Raw genomic sequence first — 23,262 nt, forward strand, 5'->3', positions numbered from 1 at the left:
AGTCTGCCCCACCTCCACCTCAGCACAGCCCCTTACCCAGGGACACAGTTGATCGCCAGCTCCAAGCTTCTCCTTTCTTGCTGACCCAGTTTCCATTCCCACAGTGGGTAAGGGCCAGTTCTGGGGATGCAGGAACAGCAACCCCCAGCAGTCACATAGTCTGTGAGCTTACTAAATAATGCTCCAGTGGGTGGAACTGACAAGTGAATGGATCCTACAAGCAGAGACCCATCCCTTAGTCCAGGATGGACTGCACAGGCTTAGTGAATACAGGGCTAAGGCGCTCTCCATGGCTCAGCCCCGTGCCAGCAACGCCATTTGCACAGTGCGTTTTTTGCCTGGAGGCACTATGTCTTATCCAAAACCCTCTCTCTGGAAGAACAGAAAAAGTTAGTGCACCCTCGTCTAGGCTCAGCCAGTTTATCTGCCTCAAACTGGCTCAGCTCCACAGCTGATATGTGAAACCTGGTCTGTTTCTGGTTTTATGATCCACATGTGATGCTCCAGAAAAAAACAAAAATGTCTCTAACTCTGTTTACCAGACTGGGGGTGGGGGGGTACATATAGTTACATATTTCGATACATAAATCTAACTTATTTAAGATAGGACCTTTTGCTCTCCTTATGCTCCACATACAAAAATGTGTGTTCATCATTTTAAAAATCCACAGCATACTGAAGAGAATGAAGTTCCCTTCCTCAATGAGCCCCCAGAGACCCACCCCCAGAATCAACTGTTGTTAACAATATTTTTATTTATCATTCCAGAAATTTTCTACATGTGTGTAAACATGGATTTCTATAACTTCATTTTACACAAATGAATAGGATTTTTTTTTAATTTTATTTATTTATTTGACAGAGAGAGATCACAAGTAGGCAGAGAGACAGGCAGAGAGAGAGGAGGAAGCAGGCTCCCTGCCGAGCAGAGAGCCTGATGCGGGACTTGATCCCAGGACCCCAGGATCATGACCTGAGCCGAAGGCAGAGGCTTTAACCCACTGAGCCACCCAGGCGCCCAATGAATAGGATGTTTTAATACATACTTAGTATTTAGGTCATTTCTAAGTTTTTTCACATGGCCCTATGACTAGACACTTTCAAAAACACAGATAGTCCTTGATTTAGAAGCACATGATAACCTAAAAACTCAATTTGTAAATAACCTTTCTGAAACTCAAAACAACTTTTCAGAGGAATAATGTTTTAAATCCGGATCAACAAACTTTTTCTACAAAGGGCCAGATAATAAGTATTTTCAGCTCTACAGGCCACAGTCCCTGTCACATGTTCTTCTCTTTTTTTGTTTTTATTTACAATCTTTTTAGAATATAAAAACCAATCTTAACTCTTAGGCTATACAAAAACAGGGTGTGGGCCAAACTTGGCCTTCGGATTATAGCTTGCTGACCCTGTTCTAAATAGCAGTTAGGTGCCAAGCTTAGCTCTCAGAAGCAATAGGTTGCTAAGATACGAAAAGAGATACTGTCTTTTATTATTATTTTTTAAAAGATTTTATCCATTAACTTGTCAGACAGAGAGCACACAGGGGTGTGCAGCAAGGCAGAGGTTGAAGCAGGCTCCCTGCTGAGCAAGGAGCCCCATGCGGGACTCCATCCCCAGACGTCCCCAGACCCTGGGATCGTAACCTGAGCCAAAGGCGGATGCTTAACAGAATGAACCACCCGGGCTTCCCAAGATAATATACTTTAAATTGCTCTGTAAACCATAACATCTCTACCAATGTGAAGAACTATTAGTTCTTCAGTACTGAGCATGTGGGTAACTTTAAAACTGTTAATACTGAATAAAAAAGTTTTATGTATCTCAAACTGCATGAATTAGTGAAGAATCTGAATAGAATTCTCAAATGAGAATCTACAAGGCAGCAGAGAGAGATAACATCATGTTCCTTCCAATCCTACCTTTTTTGGCAACACAACATAAACACACCTCGATTCAAATTTGATTGGTTAGTGTGGTGTGAGTTCACTGGATAAGTAAGTGGCTCCTTCCATCAACACAAGAGTGGACCACTGAATTTCTACCTCCTGTGGACACTGAAAAGGCTTTTCTTATGCCTTTTCACAGACACATGCACTGACCTAGCCTTGAATCCTGTCAGCTGTACCTGCTGTAATCTACAAAGGCGGAGAAGAGGCAGAGAGCAGAATAGAGAGGATGCTGGAGAGTCATCTGGTGACGACCTGTATTAGGAGCCTTATTTTAACAATAACAGAAAATCCCGGTCTCATTTCATTGAGCTTTAACCCTTATGACTTGCCTCTTCTCTGTCACAGAGAATAACTTCAGAACATGACTACACTTTTATCTTCTTATAAAAGAAATGCAGAGTTATTTCTGAAGCATCTGGGCTGAAACAGGAAAGAAGGTCAAAAAGAAAGGCACTAAATAGGATCACGTATGAGAAAGGGGTTGACGGGCTGATTTTATACACAGGCAAAGAAGGCAGTTCGTGACATACATGCAATCTGAGAAGGGACGGCCGGGTGGAGGGAAGATGCTGCCCTGGGCATGTGGCTTCATGTCAACAGGGTCCTTAACGCAGTGGCATTCTGTGATATTTCCTTTAGCAAAGCATCCTATAACTTGCTAAAAGGGGTCCTTTCAAAAAAAAATTCTGTAATAAAAAAAGAAAACATAGGCTATCCATACCTTGTATTTTAAGGACCCAGTTGGTTCCTCTGAGTCTTCTTGTCCAAGCAGGTGAGCCAGAGCACAGTGGCAAAAAAAGGGTGTCAATGATGACAGGCACAGTAAAAATATTACCTACATTTGTACACCACTGAAGAGTTTAGAAAATACTTTCCCAAGTACTATCCCCGTAACAACTCTGTAAGGTCAGGGATTTGGAGATGGGTGCAGTAACTTGCCCAGGGTCACACAGCTAGCAAAGGGCAGAGCAGAAAACAGCACTTGAAGTTTCTGAGGCCAAATTCAGTACTCTCCACATCTCCCACACTGCTTCGCAGGAGGTTCCACAGAGACCTGGTAGGAATAGGCATTTCTACTTGTATTCCTCCCCCTGTTCTGTATTTAGTGCTTGGACTCCCATGAACATCACTGTAAGTGTCCTGCACTTATTAAACACATGAAACTGCTGACCCTCAAATAAACCAGCATGGTTTGCTGAGCATTTGCATCTGCACAGGGGAGACCGCAGAGCCACGATGGGATGGGAGCCAACTCTGGGACCGGACTCGGTGGGCTGAAATCCTCAGTGCACGGCTGACCAGCTGTGTGAGCTTCAGCATGTTACTTAACCTCTGATCAGTGTATGAAAAGCATATAGCCCGGTGCCAAGGACGTAACAGAAGTTCAGTAACTGATACAGATTTCACTCTTGCTGAGTCTTCACCTACCTTCTTTGAGACCAAAAGAAAAACTACCAACAAGAGGCTGATTGGTATCTTCAACTCCACTCTCTTCTTTCCAAAGAAAAAAGTCGCAAATACATGAACAGAGGGAATGCCTTGTATATACATGCTCATGGGTTTGGCTAATGAGTCTATCTGGTTGTGCACAGCCTCCACATGCTAAAATAATCCATCCTAGCCCTTAAGCCAAGCTACAATTTAAAAATTTAATAAATGGCACTCATCCTCTAATCTCTCCCTATACATGATTGACAAGCATCAGTGGAAGCATCTTGTGGAAGTTACTGTTCTGGAAAGCTGGGGTAAGTGGGCTGAAAGCCAAAATTACCCAAATAGCTTGAACTCCTGGAATTTATTTCCCAGCTAGTGAAAATAATCAGTTATCAAGGGCTCCCCCTACTGGCACCAAAAAGCAAAGGCTAAAATTCAGATAACATTTATGCAAGGTACAGAGTATTGTGTCTCTTTCTTCTGGACAAGTTCCCGCAACAAAAAGGAATATAAGACTTACTTCAAACTATTTCTCTTTCTGAGGGATGGAAGTTCATGACTTAAAGATCCAAATTTCCTCATAACTAAAAATACATGCATAGAGAGAAAAGTTCACACAGGGGATTCAAAAACTGGGGATGGGAGAGACTTAACATCATGCTGAATGGGAAAGAGCTGAAGGAAATGGGGGTGGCTCGGCGGAGAGACAGGACCAAAGGGTACATAGCAGGAATGATATCTGACAGGCTAGCATGGAAGAAAGATAAGCCTTATGCCATGCAGCCCCACTAGAGGGCGGAGTCATCAGAGAACAGATTTTACCTTATAGAAAGGAAGAACAATTAATAATGAGCACTATCATACATAAGGAACTACAAAGGGCAGGTGTGAAGGATCATCACTGACTGGTGAGTGGGCAGAGAACTAAAATGGATTATACTTAGGATTTTAGTTCTAAAATTCTGAGAATGTATGTTAAAATTCCATACAACTGAATAGTCCTGTTAAGACTGGTTGGTGTCATCCTCAGACTTTTTTTCAATATTAAGTTGAAATTGAAATTTTTTCAATATTAAATTGAAACTTACTATGCTTCATGCCCTGATTTAGTCTCAAAATAATTTTAAGAGAAAAGACGTCAAAATCAAAATAAAGGGTAGATCATGCCAATGTCAACTTCCTAGTTCTAACGTTATACTACAGTTTATGTAAGTTACCATAGGAAGAAGCTAGGTGAAGTGTACGCACGGCCTCTACATTATTTTTGCAATTTCCTGTGAATCTATAATTACCTCAAAATAAAGAGCTTTTACAAATCAAATTAAAGATATTTCCCTACGGAGCACCTGGGTGACTCAGTTGGTTAAGTGTCTGCCTTCGGCTCAGGTCATGATCCTGGGGTTCTGGGATCCAGCCCCACATTGCGCTCCCTGCTCAGTGGGGAGCCTACTTCTCCCTCTCCCTCTGCCTCTGCCACTCCCACTGGGTGTGCTTTCTCGCTCTCTCTGTCAAATAAATAAATAAATCTTTAAAAAAAAAAAAGATATTTCCCCAAGAGGTTCTAAGTAACCTCAAAGACAATCCAGTTCGGTTCAAGAGCGCAGTGTCATCAGCCACAAATGACTCTGTGCAAGTATCCACAGGCAGCAGGGCTCATTTCAAAACCATGATCAATCAGCTATTAAGATTTACAGTTGTGATTAGGAAAGCCTGTCATGCTGACAGGTGTCTAATTTGGTTACGCTGATCATAAATCTTCAACTATCTCAGATCACATCATCAAAATCACCTATAGGCGATACATTCTTACAACTGCTGCCTACATTGTACTACAAAGGAACCACACACAGACTTCATTACTATATTTATCTAACTGTAACACAGTAACATGCTCATATCTTCCTCCCCTAACTATGACTTACAACAAGAACTACAACCTGTTTTTATCTGACTTTATCACCAAAACCTAACCCATTAATAGTTTTTTAGTAAATACTCATAAAACAAGTAAGAAATAAACCAGTAATTAAGTTATTTTCTTCGACTTCTGGGACTTTCTTTGACTTTCTTTTCTGATACAAAGACACCCAAAGAAACATCAGAGTCCCTACTTTGGAATCAGGATTAAGTATATGTATACATGGGGCGCCTGGGTGGCTCGGTGGGTTGAGGCCTCTGCCTTCGGCTCGGGTCATGATCTCGGGGTCCTGGGATCGGGCCTCGCATTGGGCTCTCTGCTCCGTGGGGAGCCTGCTTCCTCCTCGCTCTCTGCCTGCCTCTCTGCCTACTTGTGATCTCTCTCTGTCAAATGAATAAATAAAATATTAAAAAAAAAAAGTATATGTATACATATACATACAAATGTGTTTATGACAAAGTCTACAAAACACAGGTGTTTAATTCCTAAAGACCTTTATAACCACTTGTTTTTGATCTGCTAGTTTCCTAAGACATTGTTAACTCAGCTTGATTTTTTTTTTAAGATTTTATTTATTTGACAGAGAGAGAGAGAGAGAGAGAGCACAAGCAGGGAGACCAGCAGGCGGAGGAAGAGAGAGAACAGGTTCCCTGCTGAGCAGAGAGCCCGAAATGGGGCTCAATCCCAGGACCCTGGGATCATGACCTGAGCTGAAAGCAGATGCTTAACCTACTGAGCCGCCCAGGCACCCCAATTCAGTATGATTTATAATGAAAGAAAGAGGTCAAGCTTTTCCAGATAGGAAAACCAATATGAACTGTTGAACAGATCCCCTGAGCTTATAAGTTCCTGCTAGAATGATCTCTGCCTAGTTTTACCAAGTGCCAAAAACATTCAGCCTCTTTCAGAAATTACTGCGATATCATCTTTGGATTCTTCGATATTAACCAAATGAAAAGCATATGGAAATTTCTCTAACTTTTATCTGTTTATTAAAAATCTTTTTCAAATAAATACTTTGAACAACCATTAACAATCAAAGCAGTGAGATCACTGAGTGTTGCTTCTTTCTGCAAAGAAGGCATACCATTAGCTTGTATAGTTAATGCAACAGCCACATCCAAAGTCAATTAGGCTGTTTTAAACACATGATGGACACTACTTATGATCCCAGAGATACCAAGGACTCCTCGGGGTCAGTCATCTGAATAGGCTCTGAAGCTGGCTTGATCCTTAGAACCTCTGCAAAGCCATCACCAAACCAGCAAGTGACATGTGCTATGTCTACAGTAAAGTAGAAAAGGCGGTCCTGGCAGAGCTTCCGTCGATACACAGACCGCGGGTCGGCTGACAGCACAGCCTCAATGGCATGCCTTGCTTCCTCTGCTGATTGAAAATACTTAAATGAAGGCTGACTGCCATCTGCAATGAGAAGAATACAACTTAATGCTGGTCAAATTTCAGTACAGTCAACTTCAATGTGGAGTATCACACTGAATACACTATCACTTGAAAGGAACTGGGTTTGGCAATCTACTCAGTTCTTACAGAGAATGTTGCTTTCAAGTGATTTCATTAGATTAAGTTTACGCGTGCCCCAAATTTTCATTCACTGAACAAAACCTTCTATGTTCAATGTCGACTCTGATTTGATTCCTTGCCATTCCGTTTCTTCTCAGAATGGAGGCATGGTCAGGGAACTGCATGACAGTCCCAGCACTCTCAGAAAGCCACAAGAAAGAAACTAAACCCACCTACACCCAGAGCACCAGCCATAAGCAAGGGATGGTGTCTCAGAGAGCTGGTGTCACAAGCCCTAGTTAAAGTAACACCACATTCCCTAAGGAACGAGGACTTGGCAGAGTCCTGAACAAAGTAGTATAGATACTCTGAGAAAGTTAAATACCATCACTAGAGTACAAGCCACCCCAAACCACCAAGGTGAGGATGTACAGGTAAACAGATGTACACCCTATTAAGTGGCAAAACTTCCTCCATCTGTGTCATCGTGGATGTTTTTTAATTTTTAAAAATACAGTATAAACAAAACTTAAATAAAAAATTAACTGTGACTTAATTTTTAATAGCTACAACATAACATACATCCAAATAAAGGCCAGGCCCTTCCAGGAAGGCATGTGCTTTAAACAATGTTGTTCCTGTTCAAAATACCATCTGGAGTGGTGGTGGATCTTTATTCTTCTGAAAGTAAATTCAGTTTTTAGAAAACAGCCAAAATCACTTGGGTAGTAAGTTCGTAAATAAAGTCATGAAATTCGAGCTTTGGTCAAAAACCAAGGACCAATTCAACTGTTGATCATGTGGAATCCTTAAAAAAAAAAAAAAAAAAAAAAAAAAAGTCCCATCAAGGACCAATTATGCAGTGCTAAGATTCCTTTACTGCATGGCTCATGAAATGACTCCAAGGCCACTCAAAAAAGAGGAATTCCAGAAACATCACACTCTTCAGTAATAGTGTACCTGGTAAAAGCTTCAGGACTTTGCACAGTTGTTCATTTGGCACAGGTGCCCTTCCATCACTTCCTCTGCCTACTTATTCTTCCAGGCTCAGCTCAAATACTTTTTCCTCCAGGAAGTACTCCCAAATTTTCTCCCTGTTCCCCAAGTCATAATTCTTTTCCCGTCATTTGCCCATAAGCACTCCATTCCAGCGCCAATCCCCCCACTCCTACCACCAACATACGGCCACCATTTCAGTATCTTTTATCTTTTCTAGACTCTAAAGCTTCTGACAGGGTCATTTCTTATTTCTGTATTAACTCCAAATTCTGCTGGTCTAAATCAGTCCCTGTTTTATAGTTACATTTCATAATTTCTCTTTTTAGTGCTTTTTCAAATCAACAAGGCACATTATAACCTCTCAGACACCCAGCACTATAGTTTGAAAAAGATAAAACTTTCCAGAGTAAGAAGCAATCACTGCTAACTGCAGACGAAAGGGTAAGTAGAAATATAAAGTATCTTCTGAGCAACACTGCTTTCTTTGTTCTTTCACAAAATCCCTTTAAAACTGACCTTCCTCAACTGTATACAATGAGGAAACAACTTTCATAAACAAAACTTTTTAAATAAAGAGCTCAATTTAAAAATCAGATGCTTTGTTTAAACATAAAGCCTTTGGAAAGAATAAGAAACACACCGTGGAGTGGCACATGAAATCAGACATGTCCTTGGCAACTAACTGGCTGTTCTTACTGGGCTCGCTGCAGCCACCTTCCTTCTAGACTGCTGCCTCACATCTGCTACGGGCTGGGGAACCAGGGGACGGCATCTGTTACAAACTGTGTGTTAAAGTAAACGAGTATAAGTAATAGCCCTGTGGCCTCTCTTCTACAGTAAAGGGCACGTCTCCAGTGCTGGGACTTTTTACAGGTACAGTTACTGTGCTAAGAGACTTCCCTTCTACCCCTAGGCTCCGTGCCACAGGGAGAGCTATCAGCCGCCTGACAGAATAAGGTGGGATATTTCTCTAGTCAGATAGTAAAACATGAAAAAACTTAATCCAAGTATAGAATGAGCACAATTTAGCTTCTGAACGCTGTTTGAAAACTCCAGGAACTACTGTAACAGACTGACAAGAGGCCCTAAATCATGTGCCACCTCATAAGGCAGGAGCCATTCTTAGAAACACTTCACTGCGTGGCTGGGACTCACTGTGCTGAAGAAGGCGCGTCGTCAGATGGTGCTGTTGCCCAAACAGAATTTTATACTCCTACAGTTCATATAACCAGTCATACTGACAAATCCTCTACATAACTGCCCTCAGAAATACCAAACTGGGCTAAAGCTCTCATTCCAAACTGAGAGACAGAGGGTACCTGGCTCACCTTCTGAACTGAGGTGCTCGAGGTCCGTCTCTGCGTGAGGAGTGAAGCGGACTTCCAAGGGGGTCACGGGGGCCTCTCTAACCCAGTCAGGGACTGCGCTGCGGCGGGCTGCACCAGCCATCCTGGAAGGACAGTGAAGAACCACCGGCTGCATCTCCGCACTGTTTCCTTGTACGACCACTGCTTCCTTCCCTCTCTTTAGCCTCTTTTCTGTTCCTTCCTCTGAAAAGCTCTTCCCCGGGCAATTTGAGCCAATTTGTTCTTCTGCCACACTCAGACTCTGATCACTTCTTGATTCTACACCCAAATCTGCTGCTATCTCCCTGGGCTGAGGGGAGTTTTGCTGGACTTTTGTTGAGTTATCACGTTTCATGTAGTTTGCTCCTGAAGTTCCATCTTCACGACATTTAGGTTTTTCCTTAGTGTGACTACAGGCTTGTGGTTTATCACACCTTGAGAGCTGTCGCTGGTCACAGTGGTCAGTCTTGTCATCAGACTGGGATGTGTTTTGGGATTTATATTGGTTATTCTGTAAATTAAAGTCCTGTAGAGGCTCAATCAAATTTTGTGGCGAGTCATACTCAGCTATGTAGGGCTTTATGTCTAGGACAGGTGTGCCATGAATCATGTCAATTCCAGAAAGGTATATAGCTCCACCTATAATGTGAAAAACACATCCTCTTAGAAATCGTAACAATGAAGAACAGTGCAAACAATTAAGAACCAACATCATCTGCTTATGCCTCACCAAGCTCACTCACAATTCTCTTACACACCAGGTTTTCTTATACCTGGTGCCAACACACCCTTTTCATTCTGCCTGGAAACCCATCCTCTTCTTCACCTGTCAAACTCCTACATGCTCTTTAGGGCTCCTCTATGAAACCTCGCCTACAGAGCCTTTCTGGCTCTTCCACACATAAGCACTCTTTCCTCTGTGTTCCACAAAGAAACCTATGTAAAAACCTCTACTACACCCCTTTTCATATGGTCTGGCAATGACCTAGTCAGTCTCTCTCCCTAGACAGTGTGGGTAGGCCCTTGAGCACTGACTCATTTTTGCATCACTGGGGCTTCTAACTCTGTTCCAGGCATAGCAGAGTCTTCAGTATATCTCTGTGGGATCAATGAGGATTTCCACTGTGGCAAATATACACGAAAGTGGCCCCCAGAATGCCCACCTCCTGGTGTTCACACCCTTGGATAATCCCCATCTTTTGAGTGTGACTTGATATCACTCCAATGACTGTGTTACATTATCTAAGACTCCTGTGCCTGCAGGCAGATTCACTCGAGATATTCTCCTGGTGGGCTTGATGAAGTAAGCAACCACCCTGAGAAAGCCCATGTGGCAAGGCACTGCAGAAGCCTTCAGGAGCTGAGGGCAGCCACCAGCCAACAACCAGCGAGCAACTGTGGCTCTCAGTTCCACAACTACAAGGAAGTGAATTCTGCCAACAACATGAGTGAGCCTGGAAGCAAATTCTTCCCCAGTTGAGCCTCCACATAAGAACTCACCTAGATCACACCTTATTTGCAGCCTGGTAAGATCCTAAGCAGAGGACTGGCTTAGCTGTTCCCATATTTCTAAACTAATTATTATGAAACTTGGTAATATTTCAAAGAGATAATAAACGTGTGTTGTTTAAACTGACTAAGTAGGGGCGTCTGGGTGGCTCAGTTGGATAAGTGTCTGCCTTTGGGCTCAGGTCATGATCCCAAGGTTCTGGGATCAAGCCCGGTATCAGGCTCCCTGCTCAGTGGGGAGTCTGCTTCTCCCACTCCTTTTGCCCCTCCCCTCCACTCGTGCTCTCTTTCTCTATCTCTCTCAAATAAATAAAATCTTTAAAGAAATTTAAAAAAAAGTGTACAGCAATTTGTTACACAGCAATGGAAATCAACACATCCATCAAGACTCAAACACTTAAACAGAACAGAGGTGACCACTGCCAAATATTAACAGGTCTTTTGTCTCACTTATACAGCTTGCATGTCCAGTGCCTGCCACTGGTGCAGATTCTACTAACTTGATTCTTGGGAAATTGGCCAAATGAGAATCAAAAAATTGCATGTGATCACATTCCATTCTGTCTCCATTTAAGAAAAACAAGACTAACAGAGGACTAATTTCTAAAACATGCTCACTACGAATGAGCCTAGAACTTTGGAATAATGACTTTGGACTTCCTAACTAACGGATATGCCCAACAATGCCTGCAGAAGGAAGAAAGCATTGGAGTATACATAAAAGTTCATGGGACTTAGATTTACACAACCACGTGGCTGGATGCTATTAGGCGTATTATCAAACATCAAAGAGCCTCAGCTTCCTCACCCATAGAAGGAGGATTGCTACCCTATCAAACCTAAACAGCCACAGAGAGATTACACACAGCAACACGCTTTATAAACTGTAAAGCACCACACAAACACTAGTAGTCACCATAACACTTACTTGTAAGAATGTCTACAGTGTTACTGCGTTTGCCTTTTACATTCTAATTTGAGCTCCCCCATGAGAATTTTAAGTTCTTCAATGCAGGGATTGTGTGTGTGTGTGTGTGTGTGTAAATTTTTATTTTTATCTATTTCTTTTGGTGACACACAATATTTTAATAATGAGAACTGCAAGTGATGACATCATAACAGGATATATTAAAACCTGAAAAAATACAGAGCGCTTCATGAATTTGTGTGTCATCCTTGTGCAAGGGCCAATTTTAGCATATGTGCTGCTGAAGCAAGCACAATGCATGGATTTTTATCTAATTTGTTTACCACTATACCCTCAGCACCTAGAACAATGCCTGGCATATATACACAGTGCTCTGATAATAAAATGTTTAGTACTATTACTCAAGCTGGTTGGCTATCACAAATTGACAAAGCTCAAGTTGGACTGGCTTCAGAAATTTCTTGGAAAACCTATCCAAGGCTGGGCTGAATACAACCCAGGGGACAGAGTTCAAGTTCTGGCAAAAAAACAAACAAAATAACTGATCTTACCTATTTAGCACTAAGTAGCCTGAAAAGTAACTTATAGCATTTGTCTCATAAGATTCCAAAAAAAAAAAAAAAAAATACTATGTAGTCCCAGAGAGGGCAGGTCCTACTCCTTCACCCACTTTACAAACCAGGAAGCTAAAGCCTAGAATGGTCTCCTGACCTCCAGTCTTCTGCCTCTCCAACAAATGTGCTTATTGTTAGTCAGAGTGATTCAAGAACGGGATGCTTTACTAACAAACAAAACAAACAAACCAAAACTCAAAGATACAGAGAACAGTTCACTGGTGGCCAGAGGGAACAGAGTACGGAGATAAATGAAATGGGTCAAAGGGATCAGGAGATACAAACTCCCAATGATACAATAAGTAAGTCTTGGGGATGTCATGTACAGCACAGTCAGGAATATTGTATCGTATATTTGAAAAGTTGTTGAGAGTAGATCTTCAAAGTTCACACCGTAAGAAAAAATATTTTAAACTATATGGTGACAAATAATATCTAGACTTATTGCAGTGATGATTTCACAATGTATATAAATATTGAACCATATTGTACACTTGACACTAATACGTCAATTATACTTCAAAAAAAAAACCACGGATGCTTCCAAAAAATGTATGGCCCAGTAACTAGGCTATATCTGAATACACAGTTAAAATGAACCTGGTATTCTACACAGGTACTTCCACAATCTGACAGGTGTTTAAATGTTATCATACTGCAATTCATAGCAGACCCTCTGCCACACGTCAGAGTTAACAGGTGTACTACAACCACAGCACATGTTCATCTCCTCAAAGTGCAAGGAAGAAATAATACACCACCACCCTACATGTTTACCATATCTACACATACAAGCAGTTATTCTCTGTTAATTCTGAAAGTGTCCAATTATTGTTGAATAATTTTGTATTTATTGTATTCTAAGTCAGAGAAAATTTGGTTACTAATTTAATTATTATTTAATAATGTAATAGTTTCTAATATATGGGATGATATAATTAAACTCTGAGCATCCTATGAGAGCTGATTTCAAAGGGTGACATTCTTTTTTGGTCATTTCTTCTTCCATGCCTGGTAATCCCCAGGGGTTAACACCACTGGTACTCCTCCGAATAACAGCCAGTTAATACTAAGTTTGTTTTATAAGACTTCTTTTAGATAAGGAAAAAAGATAAAAGTAGAAATGAAATTTGTTACCTTCTACCTTTTCCAGTTTGGCCAGGGTCAGTCCTATTGCATTGGGACGATGTGGGCTCCTTGTGGAGAAAACTCCAGTCTTTATTCCATTCAGCCTCGGAGGCTGCACTTTTGCCTTACAGCTCAAATGACCATTTTTGTGAAAAACAAACAAAATCCTATTGAAAATAAACCAAACCACCAAGTAAGGAAAGAATACTAATTAATTTATCATAATAATTTTATGGGGAAAAAAACCTTTAATCTTTAATCCCACAAGTTAAAGCTGAAAGAATGCTTTTTAACGGTACTAAAATGTAATCAGTGGGGAAAAAAATAATGCCATTCTCATTCCTTGAAGGAAGGCAGCGTCTTATCTCTATATCCTAACAAAATTACTGGTATGTTGCAGGAACTTTTACAAATATTTTTCAAGTGCCTGAATAAGCAATATTTACGAAGTAAGAGCCTGCTATTCGCCAGGCAGTCTGCTACACATTTTTATACTTATTCAACTCTCTTAACAAGCCCAGGACTTGTAATTTATCCTCCATTTTAAGAATGAGGCAATCCAGGTTCAGAAATGTTAAATAACTTCACTGGGTCTTCCTAAATAAAACAGAAAAGCAGCAAGCCACAAAGAGAAACAATAACAAATTCAAACTCATTAAATCATTAAATTTATGACTATAAAATGTAATCCCATGAGAAAATGTTTGCTACATGTACGATAGATAATGGGTTAATATCTGTGGTATATAAACTGTTCCTACAAATCACAAAGGGGAACTCATTATAAGAAATTAAGCAAAGACGGGGCGCCTGGGTGGTTCAGTTGTTGGGCATCTACCTTCGGTTCAGGTTATGATCCCAGAGTCCTGGGATTGAGTCCCACATTGGGCTCCCTGCTCGGTGGAGAGCCTGCTTCTCCTTCTCCCACTCCCCCTGCTTGTGTTCCTTCTCTCGCTATGTCACTCTCTGTCAAATAAATAAATAAAATCTTTAAAAAAGAAAAAAAGAAAGAAAAAAGAAAAAGGGGCGCCTGGGTGGATCAGTGGGTTAAGCCGTCTGTCTTGAGCTCAGGTCATGATCTCAGGGTGGTGAGATCAGTCCCTGTTTAGGATTCTCTCCCTCTGCCCCTCTACCCATGCGTGTGCATGCTCACTCTCTCTCTCAAATAATAAACAAAATCTTTAAAAAAATATCTTGGTTTTGGGGTGCCTGGGTAGCTCAGTGGGTTGGGCCTCTGCCTTCGGCTCAGGTCATGATCTCAGGATCCTGAGATCGAGCCCCGCATCGGGCTCTCTGCTCAGCGGGGAACCTGCTTCCCCCTCTCTCTCTGCCTGCCTCTCTGCCTACTTGTGATCTCTCTCTCTCTCTGTGTCAAGTAAATAAATAAAATCTTTGAAAAAAAAAAAAATCTTGTTTTTCCCTGTCTGACAAAATGCAGAAAAACTGGAACATAGACAGTGTTAGCAAGAATGTAAGGAAAAGGTCATTTTCATACACTTACAATACACAAATTAAGCTTTTTAGAGCAGTTTGGCAGTAGCCCTCCAAAATTATAAATATGCACACCCTCTAGTTCAATATAACCATTTCTGATACTTATGTGTGAAAATGTACATGTGCCAAGATCTGTGTCTAAGAAGGTTTGCTACAGCATTACTATAATAGTAAAATAACTATCCATTAACAAAAGAGTGGTCAAATCATGTCATATCTATATTTTGCAATAAGAGACAGCCATTAAAGCAAAAAAAATCTGTATGCATTGTCATGATATATACTGTTAAATGAAGGAAACATATTACATTGTTTAAAACAAACACCTACCCCGGTGTGTATGTTTATGCTTCTGTATCTATTAAAAAAGAAAAAAAAAAAAAAAAAAAGAAAAGGCCTGGTAGCACGTAACCAAGCTATTAACGATAAAAATCTCTGAAGACTGCTGGGGCTAAGGATGAGAGAGAAGACAAATAGGAAGGATACAAAAAATCTCTTTATATAGATCTGGACCCATTTTTTTTTAATATCAGCAATGTTCTTAATTTAATTAATTTAACCAAGATCATACAAACTAGGTCAGACACATGTTGCTTTTACTCTACCCACATCTCCAAATTAACAAAAACATAAGCTATCTCAGAATAAATACTTCATTTTAGGTCTTCACCCGTAAAATTAGACCAAGTCATACTGGTGATGCTGGAGTGGGTAAGAATGGATAGAGACAGAATTCCAAGTGACAGTAACACTAGTATAACACAGGTGCTAATATAAGTAACACTTCATTTAGAGTATCCAGATTTCTAAAGTCTCTTTTGTCTCTTAGGAAGAACAAACTTAATTGTTAATGGTCTAGAGCAGAGTCTGCAAACTTTTCCTATAAAGGGTCATACACTAAGTATTTGAGTTTACATGCCACAAGTCTGTTGTAACCATTCAACTCTGCCACTGTACCACAAAAGCAGCCACACACAATATATAAATGAATGGGAATGGCTGTGTTCCCATAAACTTATTTACAAAGATGGGGAAAAAACAAAGGTGGAGGGGTAGATGGATTTGGTCCACGGCCTGTAGCTTGCTGACCCCTAGTCCAGAGGATAGAATAATGACTCACAGGCAGAATCACGAAGGTCCATAGAGTATATCTCAACAGAAGGCATTCATCACAATCAGGACCAACTGCAAATGGAACGAGTCCCCTCAGTGGATCCCAAGCTTCCGTGAGAATGCCCAAGTTATGCCTACAGTCACGTGTGTGAATATGCAACAGGAATTCCATGCAACAGCTAAGTGTGGTCTGGAGGGCAGACTCTAAGGTTGCCTTCGATGGGAGGACTTTACTCAAGAGCAGGTACTGACCCAAAGACCCACTTCTAACCATAAAACAACTTACCAAACATGAGAAAACTGTTCTAAGCCCATCAAGGAATGTTCAGGATTATTAAAGATGCTCTTTCTAATTCTCAAACAAGCCCGTGAATGGCTACAAATAGACGGCTGCCTTGGAGTACCATTCTTGGCCGAGAAACAGGATTCCAAGTAGCCAATTGGCTCAGTTAAAAGATTCCCTACAGAAGAAAAGTAGGTAAGAAATCATTAGTCAAAATGTCAAATAGAGATGTAGGAAAACATGTTTTCTTTAATGACTGATTTCATAATTTTAGCATCTAACCAAGTGTTATGCAACTATTAAAAATGATTCATATGTCATGAATACATATAAATAAATATATCATCACCACACACATATTATTATATCCCTTTTGACAGCCAGAGAGAGTAGAGGTCTAAGAAAGACAGGGGGCTCGAGGCACCTGGGTGGCTCAGTGGACTAAGCCTCTACCTTCTGTTTGTCAAATAAATAAATAAAATCTTTTTTTTTAATCTTTTTTTTTAAGATTTTATTTATTTATTTGACAGAGAGAGATCACAAGTAGACAGAGAAGCAGGCAGAGAGAGAGAGGGAAGCAGGCTCCCCGCTGAGCAGAGAACCCGATGCGGGACTCCATCCCAGGACCCTGAGATCACGACCTGAGCCGAAGGCAGAGGCTTAACCCACTGAGCCACCCAGGAACCTAAAAAAAAAAAAATCTAAAAAAAAAAAAAAAAAAAAAGGAAAGAAAAGAAAAGAAAGACGAGGAATTCTCAGAAGTTCTACTATGACCATAACTCAAATTCAATGTTACCATTACTAAGGTATGTGACTTTGGTCAGAGCTAAAAGAGTATTTAGGGGCACCTGGGTGGCTCAGCGGGTTAAGCCTCTGCCTTCAGCTCAGGTCATGGTCTCAGGGTCCTGGGATCGAGCCCTGTATTGGGCTCTCTGCTCAGCAGGCAGCCTGCTTCCCCCTCTCTCTCTGCCTCCTCTCTGCCTACTTGTGACCTCTCTCCATGTGTCAAATAAATAAATAAAAATCAAAGAGCATTTAAAATAGAGGGAATTGGGGCACCTGGGTGACTCAGTCAGTTAAACATCTCAACTCTTGCTTTCTGCTCAGGTCATGATCTCAGGGTTGTGAGATCAAGCTGCAACTTGGGCTCTGTGCCAAGCATGGAGTCTTCTTCACATTCTCTCCCTCTCCCTCTCCCTCCCCCTCCCCCACCCCTTCCTCGGCTCACACTTGTGTGCACACTCTCTCTAAAGAATAAATGAATTCTTTTTTTGTTTTTAAAGGTTTTATTTATTTGACAGAGAGAAACACAGCAAGAAAGGGATCACAAGAAGGGGGAGTTGGAAAGGGAGAAGCAGGCTTCCCGCTGAGCAGACAGCCCAATGTGGGGCTGGATCCCAGCACCCTGGAATCACGACCTGAGCCAAAGGCAGACCCTTAACAACTGAGCCACTCACGCACCCCAAGAATAAATGAATTCTTAAAAAAAATTTTTTTTAAATAAAATAGAGGGAATAACATGCAGAAAGTTAAATGACAAGTGTTACAGCACATGCAGAGAACAAGTTATTTTGATTGGCTGGAATGTGAAAGATAAGGCAAAGAATAACAAAAGATAAGGAGACAGATTGTATACAGACATCCTCATGATTTTCACAAGCTTGCGTGTAAGTCACTGTGTGTTTGTGAAAGACCTACCTCAGTACCTGTTTTTGTTAATCAAAAGAAATCCAAAGAGAATGTTTGATTTTACCAAAAAAACAAACAAACAAACAAACAAACAAAAAAAGGCTAAAATGGAAAGCGCTCAGCATCTGTTTTGCAGCAAGCTGTTATAGATGCAGGATGCACCCCAAGCAGTGAGATCAGCCCCACCCAGGTCCTTCCCCAGGAACTATACTCAGCATCTGAGCATCAAGCCACCACAGCTTTGAACTGTGTCTGTGAGCATCTGTGCTTTATCTTGATTTATTTTGTGCATCAACTAACAATATGTGTCCTGAAGTAACAGAAAAGCCTAAGAGAGGTAATTTTTGGGGCCTGGGAACATTCAACAATTTTTCCACATAAATTAATGGTAATTGCTTCTTCACATTATGCCGTTTCAGGTCACGAAAAATTTCACAGGAATGATCTACTTTCAGATAGTTGGGGGGAACATGTTCCAAATAAGCATACATTCAACTAAAAAGAACCGAACAGGGGTGCCTGGGTGGTTCAGTCAGTTAAGCATTTGCCTTCAGCTCAGGTCAGGATCCCTGGGATCAAGCCCAGCTTCAGGCCCCCTGCTTAACGGGAAGCTTGCTTCTTTTCCCTCTGTCTGCTGCTCCCCCTGCTTATACTCTCTCTCTGTCAAGTAAATAAATAAAAATCTTAAAAAAAAAAAAAAAGGAACAGAATATATGAAACAAAGTAGTTTAAGAAATAAAGGGAGTACATGGGATCATAATCATACTACTAAAATATCTACAGACAGAACAGATTTCAGGTTTGGCTTGGTCTAGTAGCTCTGTGCCCCTAGAATGTAAGCTCCATGTGGCAGGAGTTTTTCTACCTTGTTCACTGCTACGTTCACGGCCTAGTACATTGCGTGCAAGGGGGTAGGTACTCAAAAAATTCATGTTACATGGCAAAAAAAAGGATTGTTTAAGTCTAAACTGGTTAAAATGGAAAGTGAGAGGCACCTGGGTGGCTCAGTTGGTTGGGCCTCTGCCTTCAGCTCAGGTCATGATCTCAGGGTCCTGGGATCGAGCCCCACATCGGGCTCTCTGCTCGGCGGGAAGCCTGCTTTCCCCTCTCTCTCTGTCTGCCTCTCTGCCTACTTATGATCTCTCTGTCAAATAAATAAATAAAATCTTAAAAAAAAAGAAAAAAAAAGTGGGCACCTAGGTGGCTCAGTTGGTTAAGTGACTGCCTTCAGCTCAGGTCATGATCCTGGAGTCCAGGGATCAAGTCCCACAGGGATCAAGTCCCATATTGGGCTCCCTGCTCAGCAGGGAGTCTGCTTCTTCCCCTGACCCTCTCCCCTCTCATGCTCTCTTTCTCAAGTAAATAAACAAAATCTTTTTTTTTTTAAAGATTTTATTTATTTATTTGACAGAGAGAGATCACAAGTAGACAAAGAGGCAGGCAGAGAGGGAGAGAGGGAAGCAGGCTCCCCGCCGAGCAAAGAGCCCGATGCGGGACTCGATCCCAGGACCCTGAGATCATGACCTGAGCCGAAGGCAGCGGCCCAACCCACTGAGCCACCCAGGCGCCCCTAAATAAATAAAATCTTAAAAAAAAAAAAAAAAGGAAAGTGAAAAATTGAAAGAATATAATGTCATTTAAGAACGTTTGTTTATACATTTACCTATTTAAATATGTACCTGTATATGTTTAGAAAGCTGTCTGAAAGGGTATTTCACCAAAATGTTAACATTTTGGTAAAATGGACATGGTAATATGGTAAAAATGGATAGTGAGATTTCTGGACTATTTTTATACTTTGTAATTTGTATAATATTCAAAAATTTTTAAATCATCAGAAATCCTCTTCTTTTTTCTTCCTAAGTAGTAACTCCTTTCAAAAGACAAGAACTTGGCAAAGCAGCACCAATATAGGTTTCAAGTCCAAGGTATCCACAACTAGCATTTTGAATTTACAAATAACTTTTTTTCCACATTTCATGAAAAATTTACTAACTTCTTTTAAGAGATGACATACAGACACTCTAGACCATCCTTTTATTTTCAGCTTCCATTAATTAAATCTATCTACCAGCACAAGTGGTAAGATTATAGGCCTGGTGTTGTCCCTCACAGTACCTTTCATTACTTTTCACCTATAAAAACTGTATTATTGGCTACATATAAAATATTACATGTATTAAATGTGTAACAGAGCATAATACTATGAAATCCTGTGTACCCACCCACCCAAAGAACTAGAGCTTTACCAACAAAACGTATCTTTTTATGTTGCTTCTCTCCTATGGCAACCCATCCTTTCTCCCTGAGATAAACAGGTGCCTGAATGGGATCTTTATTACTCACTACCTTTAATGTAATTTTATCACATGCATATGCATGCCTAGAAAATTTATTTTGTTTTGAATTCCATAAAAACTGGGATTGAACTGCATGTTATCTTCTCAGACTTGCTTTTTCTCTCATTATTACAATTCTAAGACCCTTCCATACTGTGTATGCTTTTGATGACTTTAAAATATTTTTCCAAATATGCTTACAGGCATTCTTTTGTTTATCCTCATCCATGTTTCTGTGGAATAAAGATAGTAAACAATTTAGAGATGAAGAAACTAAGGCCAAACAATTCTCTGGTCTTCATTAAAACGCCATAAAGAAAAATGGCCAAAAAAAGACCCCTCACCTAGTAAGATGGGATCCCTGTGTCTTGTTTTCATTTGTTTAGCAAACATTCCAATATTCTACAATTGCCAGACATTGAGCTAAGCTTGGGTAAAAGAAACAAGAACTCTTATCACAGCAGAATAAACAGTTGGTTGGGGAGAACCTCACAATATGTTTCAACATCATGGGAAAAATATGGAAAGCACCTAGTGCCACGCAAAGTGCTCAGCAAAACGTAGTTTTCCAAGCTCTTACTTAGGCATTTCTCTCATTTTAACAATACTGCAATTGTACTAACTGTGTAATACGAGAAAAGCCAACAAGTTATTAATGCAGAGTTTTTGTACTCAAAGTTTATCTGTATGTCTTACTGCTGACAGAAAGTTTAGGTCCTTATGACCCTCCTGCCCAGACCGTAAAATTACCCTTGTTATAATTCACGTCCCCAGCACAGTTCCCTCCCCTTCTTAAAATACACTACACCAGTACTCCAGACTCTGAGTTCCTTAATTTTATGCTACCTCTAACTAAATTTTTCACTTTTCTGTTAACAGACATTGTATTTCTTAACCTGGTATTCAAGGTTCTCTACAATCTGAATACAATCAACCTCCTTGCTCCATCCAGTATTTCAAATTTATAACTCCCCAGTCTGGTGTTATGCAGACCTCTAAGCCCTGCTCCTTCCTGCCTACGAAAATATTAGGCCTGTAATCTGGCACTGTGCAACAATTTTTTTTTAAATGAGCACAACCTTCTACAAGTAACAGTCCTTTTAGTAAATTCAATCTAAGTTAAACTTTTATAACATGCACAAACATTTCAGTCTTAAGAATTTTCTTCACAATGAAAACTGGCAGTAACCTAAAAGCCCAACAATAAGGAATTGGTTAATTAGAACACATCTCTAAAGCAAAGTACTCTGCAATCTCTTAAAGCTATTAATGGCCAACCATTTATATGAAATTTAAGTTTTAGAAAGAAGTTATAAGACAGTGGGGTCACATAATTCATTTTCTAGTGTGCATGCGCAGAAACAAGTATGTAAGGTAGGCACCAAGATATTAACAGCGGTTTTCTCTGGGTGATGGCAGACTTTTTCTTCCATTTGCGTCTTCTAATTTCTAATGTTAATATTCGGCTCTATATAATGAGGTGAAAATAAACTCAAGCCCAACTTTCCGGGCCCAGTATAAAAAGATTTCCTGTCTCTCCTCTCCGCCCCACATCTCCCGTCTCACTTCCAACAGCACAGGATGCCTGTCTCGGGGGTATTTATTAATTCCTAACCCGCGTAACACCAGCGTTCACATCCCATCTCTCCTACGTGAGCAAAAACTCTGTGAGAAAGGCTGTTACACTGCACGTGTCTGTTCCAGCCACGGTGCCAAGCCCAACCCAACCGCGCTACCAGGAACGGAACAGATGACATCATGCCGCTCGCCTCAGCAAAATCACGTGGTCGCTAGTGCACGTGACCCGTGGCTTCAAGAACCGCAACGACCCACTTGTGTTCAAGTTGTCGCATTTTACATCCCGTTCCGAAATCAGGTCTGCGCCTGCGCCCAGGCCTCTTTTGGGTGCGGAGCCGCTGGTCTCTCAGAAGTTACCTGTTTCCAGAGCCGGCTTCACGCACCCACACCCGGTCGCTGTGGCCTGAGGCCCCGGCTCTTCCAACACGCGCATGGCCACTGCTCACTGAGGTGTCGACTCGCCGCGACAGGCCTTCCGCTTCCGGTCTCTGAGCTGGGTGCCTGCGCAGTAGCCGCCCTGACGGGATGGTGCGAGCCCAGCGCCTGGCGCATACGCAGGTAGTGGGACGCGCTCTAGGTGGGCGCTGCCTGTGGCACTGGTGGGATTTCGATTTCCATTTCCCGGCTTCGGTTTCTCTGCTGGACCTGATTCTGATCCTTCGCGCTGACCCGCTGCGATTCCCTTCCAGTCAGCGACTCCGAATTCCCGCGCCTGTGAAGGGGGACACTGCGATGAAGATTTACGCACTAAGATGTCTCTCTCAAACATTGATATAAACAATCTACGTGACCAATGAATGACACTGATTTTTAAAGACAAAGGATGTGTTTATGCAGTTAACCACTTAGCATAACGATGGGATGTTAGGAAATTAGAAAAAAATTTTTTTAAGAAGATCCTGTAGCTCATGGGTTCCCACAAGGCATTTTTTTTTAAAAGATTTTATTTATTTATTTGACCCACAGATAGAGAGAGAGAGAGATCACAAGTAGGCAGAGGCAGGCAGACGGCAGCCCCGCTGAGCGGAGAGCACGACTGGAGGGCGCAATACCGGGACCCTGGGATCATGACCTGAGGGAAAGGCAGAGGCTTAACCCACTGAGCCACGCAGGCGCGCTGGGAAATTTGAAATTCTTGAGTGGTGGGAATACACATGATTATACTTCTGTATACTCCCAACTTTTCCGCAATAAAAACGATGTTTTGTCAGCAAGGAGCCCTAACTAAACCTTATTTCACGTCTAATGGATGGTGAGCGTCACACTGGAGTAGGAGTTAAGGAGTCCGGACTTTTCTGTGCTCCATACCCTATGGGAACTGAAGCAAGAATGAAATTCAGAGTCAATATGCTATGTACATGGGAGAGATTGTGATCGTTTTTTCTGGGCAAGCTGTGAAAGATTGAGAGCCAAC

The 23,262-nt window shown here is 41.3% G+C and overlaps 1 protein-coding gene across 5 annotated transcripts; it reads right to left on the bottom strand.

Moving 5' to 3' along the window:
• Positions 1-1,632: 1,632 nt before the first annotated feature.
• TRMO (tRNA methyltransferase O) lies at positions 1,633-22,318 on the bottom strand. 5 transcript variants are annotated; one of them, XM_032860667.1, is made up of 6 exons: positions 22,206-22,318; positions 16,246-16,420; positions 13,362-13,519; positions 9,156-9,812; positions 6,474-6,729; positions 1,633-3,881 (listed from the first exon to the last, which is right to left on the bottom strand). In XM_032860667.1, exons 1-6 carry the CDS (start codon positions 22,279-22,281, stop codon positions 3,836-3,838), a joined length of 1,368 nt encoding a protein of 455 aa, XP_032716558.1. In that variant the 5' UTR covers positions 22,282-22,318; the 3' UTR covers positions 1,633-3,835. The 5 variants fall into 5 exon arrangements, with proteins under 5 accessions (XP_032716558.1, XP_032716557.1, XP_032716561.1 ...); XM_032860666.1 differs by having other exon boundaries at positions 9,147-9,812; XM_032860670.1 differs by lacking the exon at positions 16,246-16,420 and having other exon boundaries at positions 9,147-9,812.
• Positions 22,319-23,262: the final 944 nt, after the last annotated feature.

This window comes from Lontra canadensis, unplaced genomic scaffold, assembly GCF_010015895.1.
Source record: "Lontra canadensis isolate GAN:19392208 unplaced genomic scaffold, GSC_riverotter_1.0 scaffold19, whole genome shotgun sequence".
Classification (NCBI taxonomy): domain Eukaryota; kingdom Metazoa; phylum Chordata; class Mammalia; order Carnivora; family Mustelidae; genus Lontra; species Lontra canadensis.

Bases quoted from the DNA above. Each gene is read 5' to 3' on its own strand.
- TRMO (XM_032860666.1), bottom strand. From the start codon at position 22,281: ATGCGCGTGTTGGAAGAGCCGGGGCCTCAGGCCACAGCGACCGGGTGT. The intron at 16,421-22,205 runs GTAACTTCTGAG...TTTCTTCTGTAG, and splicing joins GAAGCCGGCTCTGGAAACAG to GGAATCTTTTAACTGAGCCA. The intron at 9,813-13,361 runs GTAACAAATTTC...TTCACATTATAG, and splicing joins CAAACTGGAAAAGGTAGAAG to GTGGAGCTATATACCTTTCT.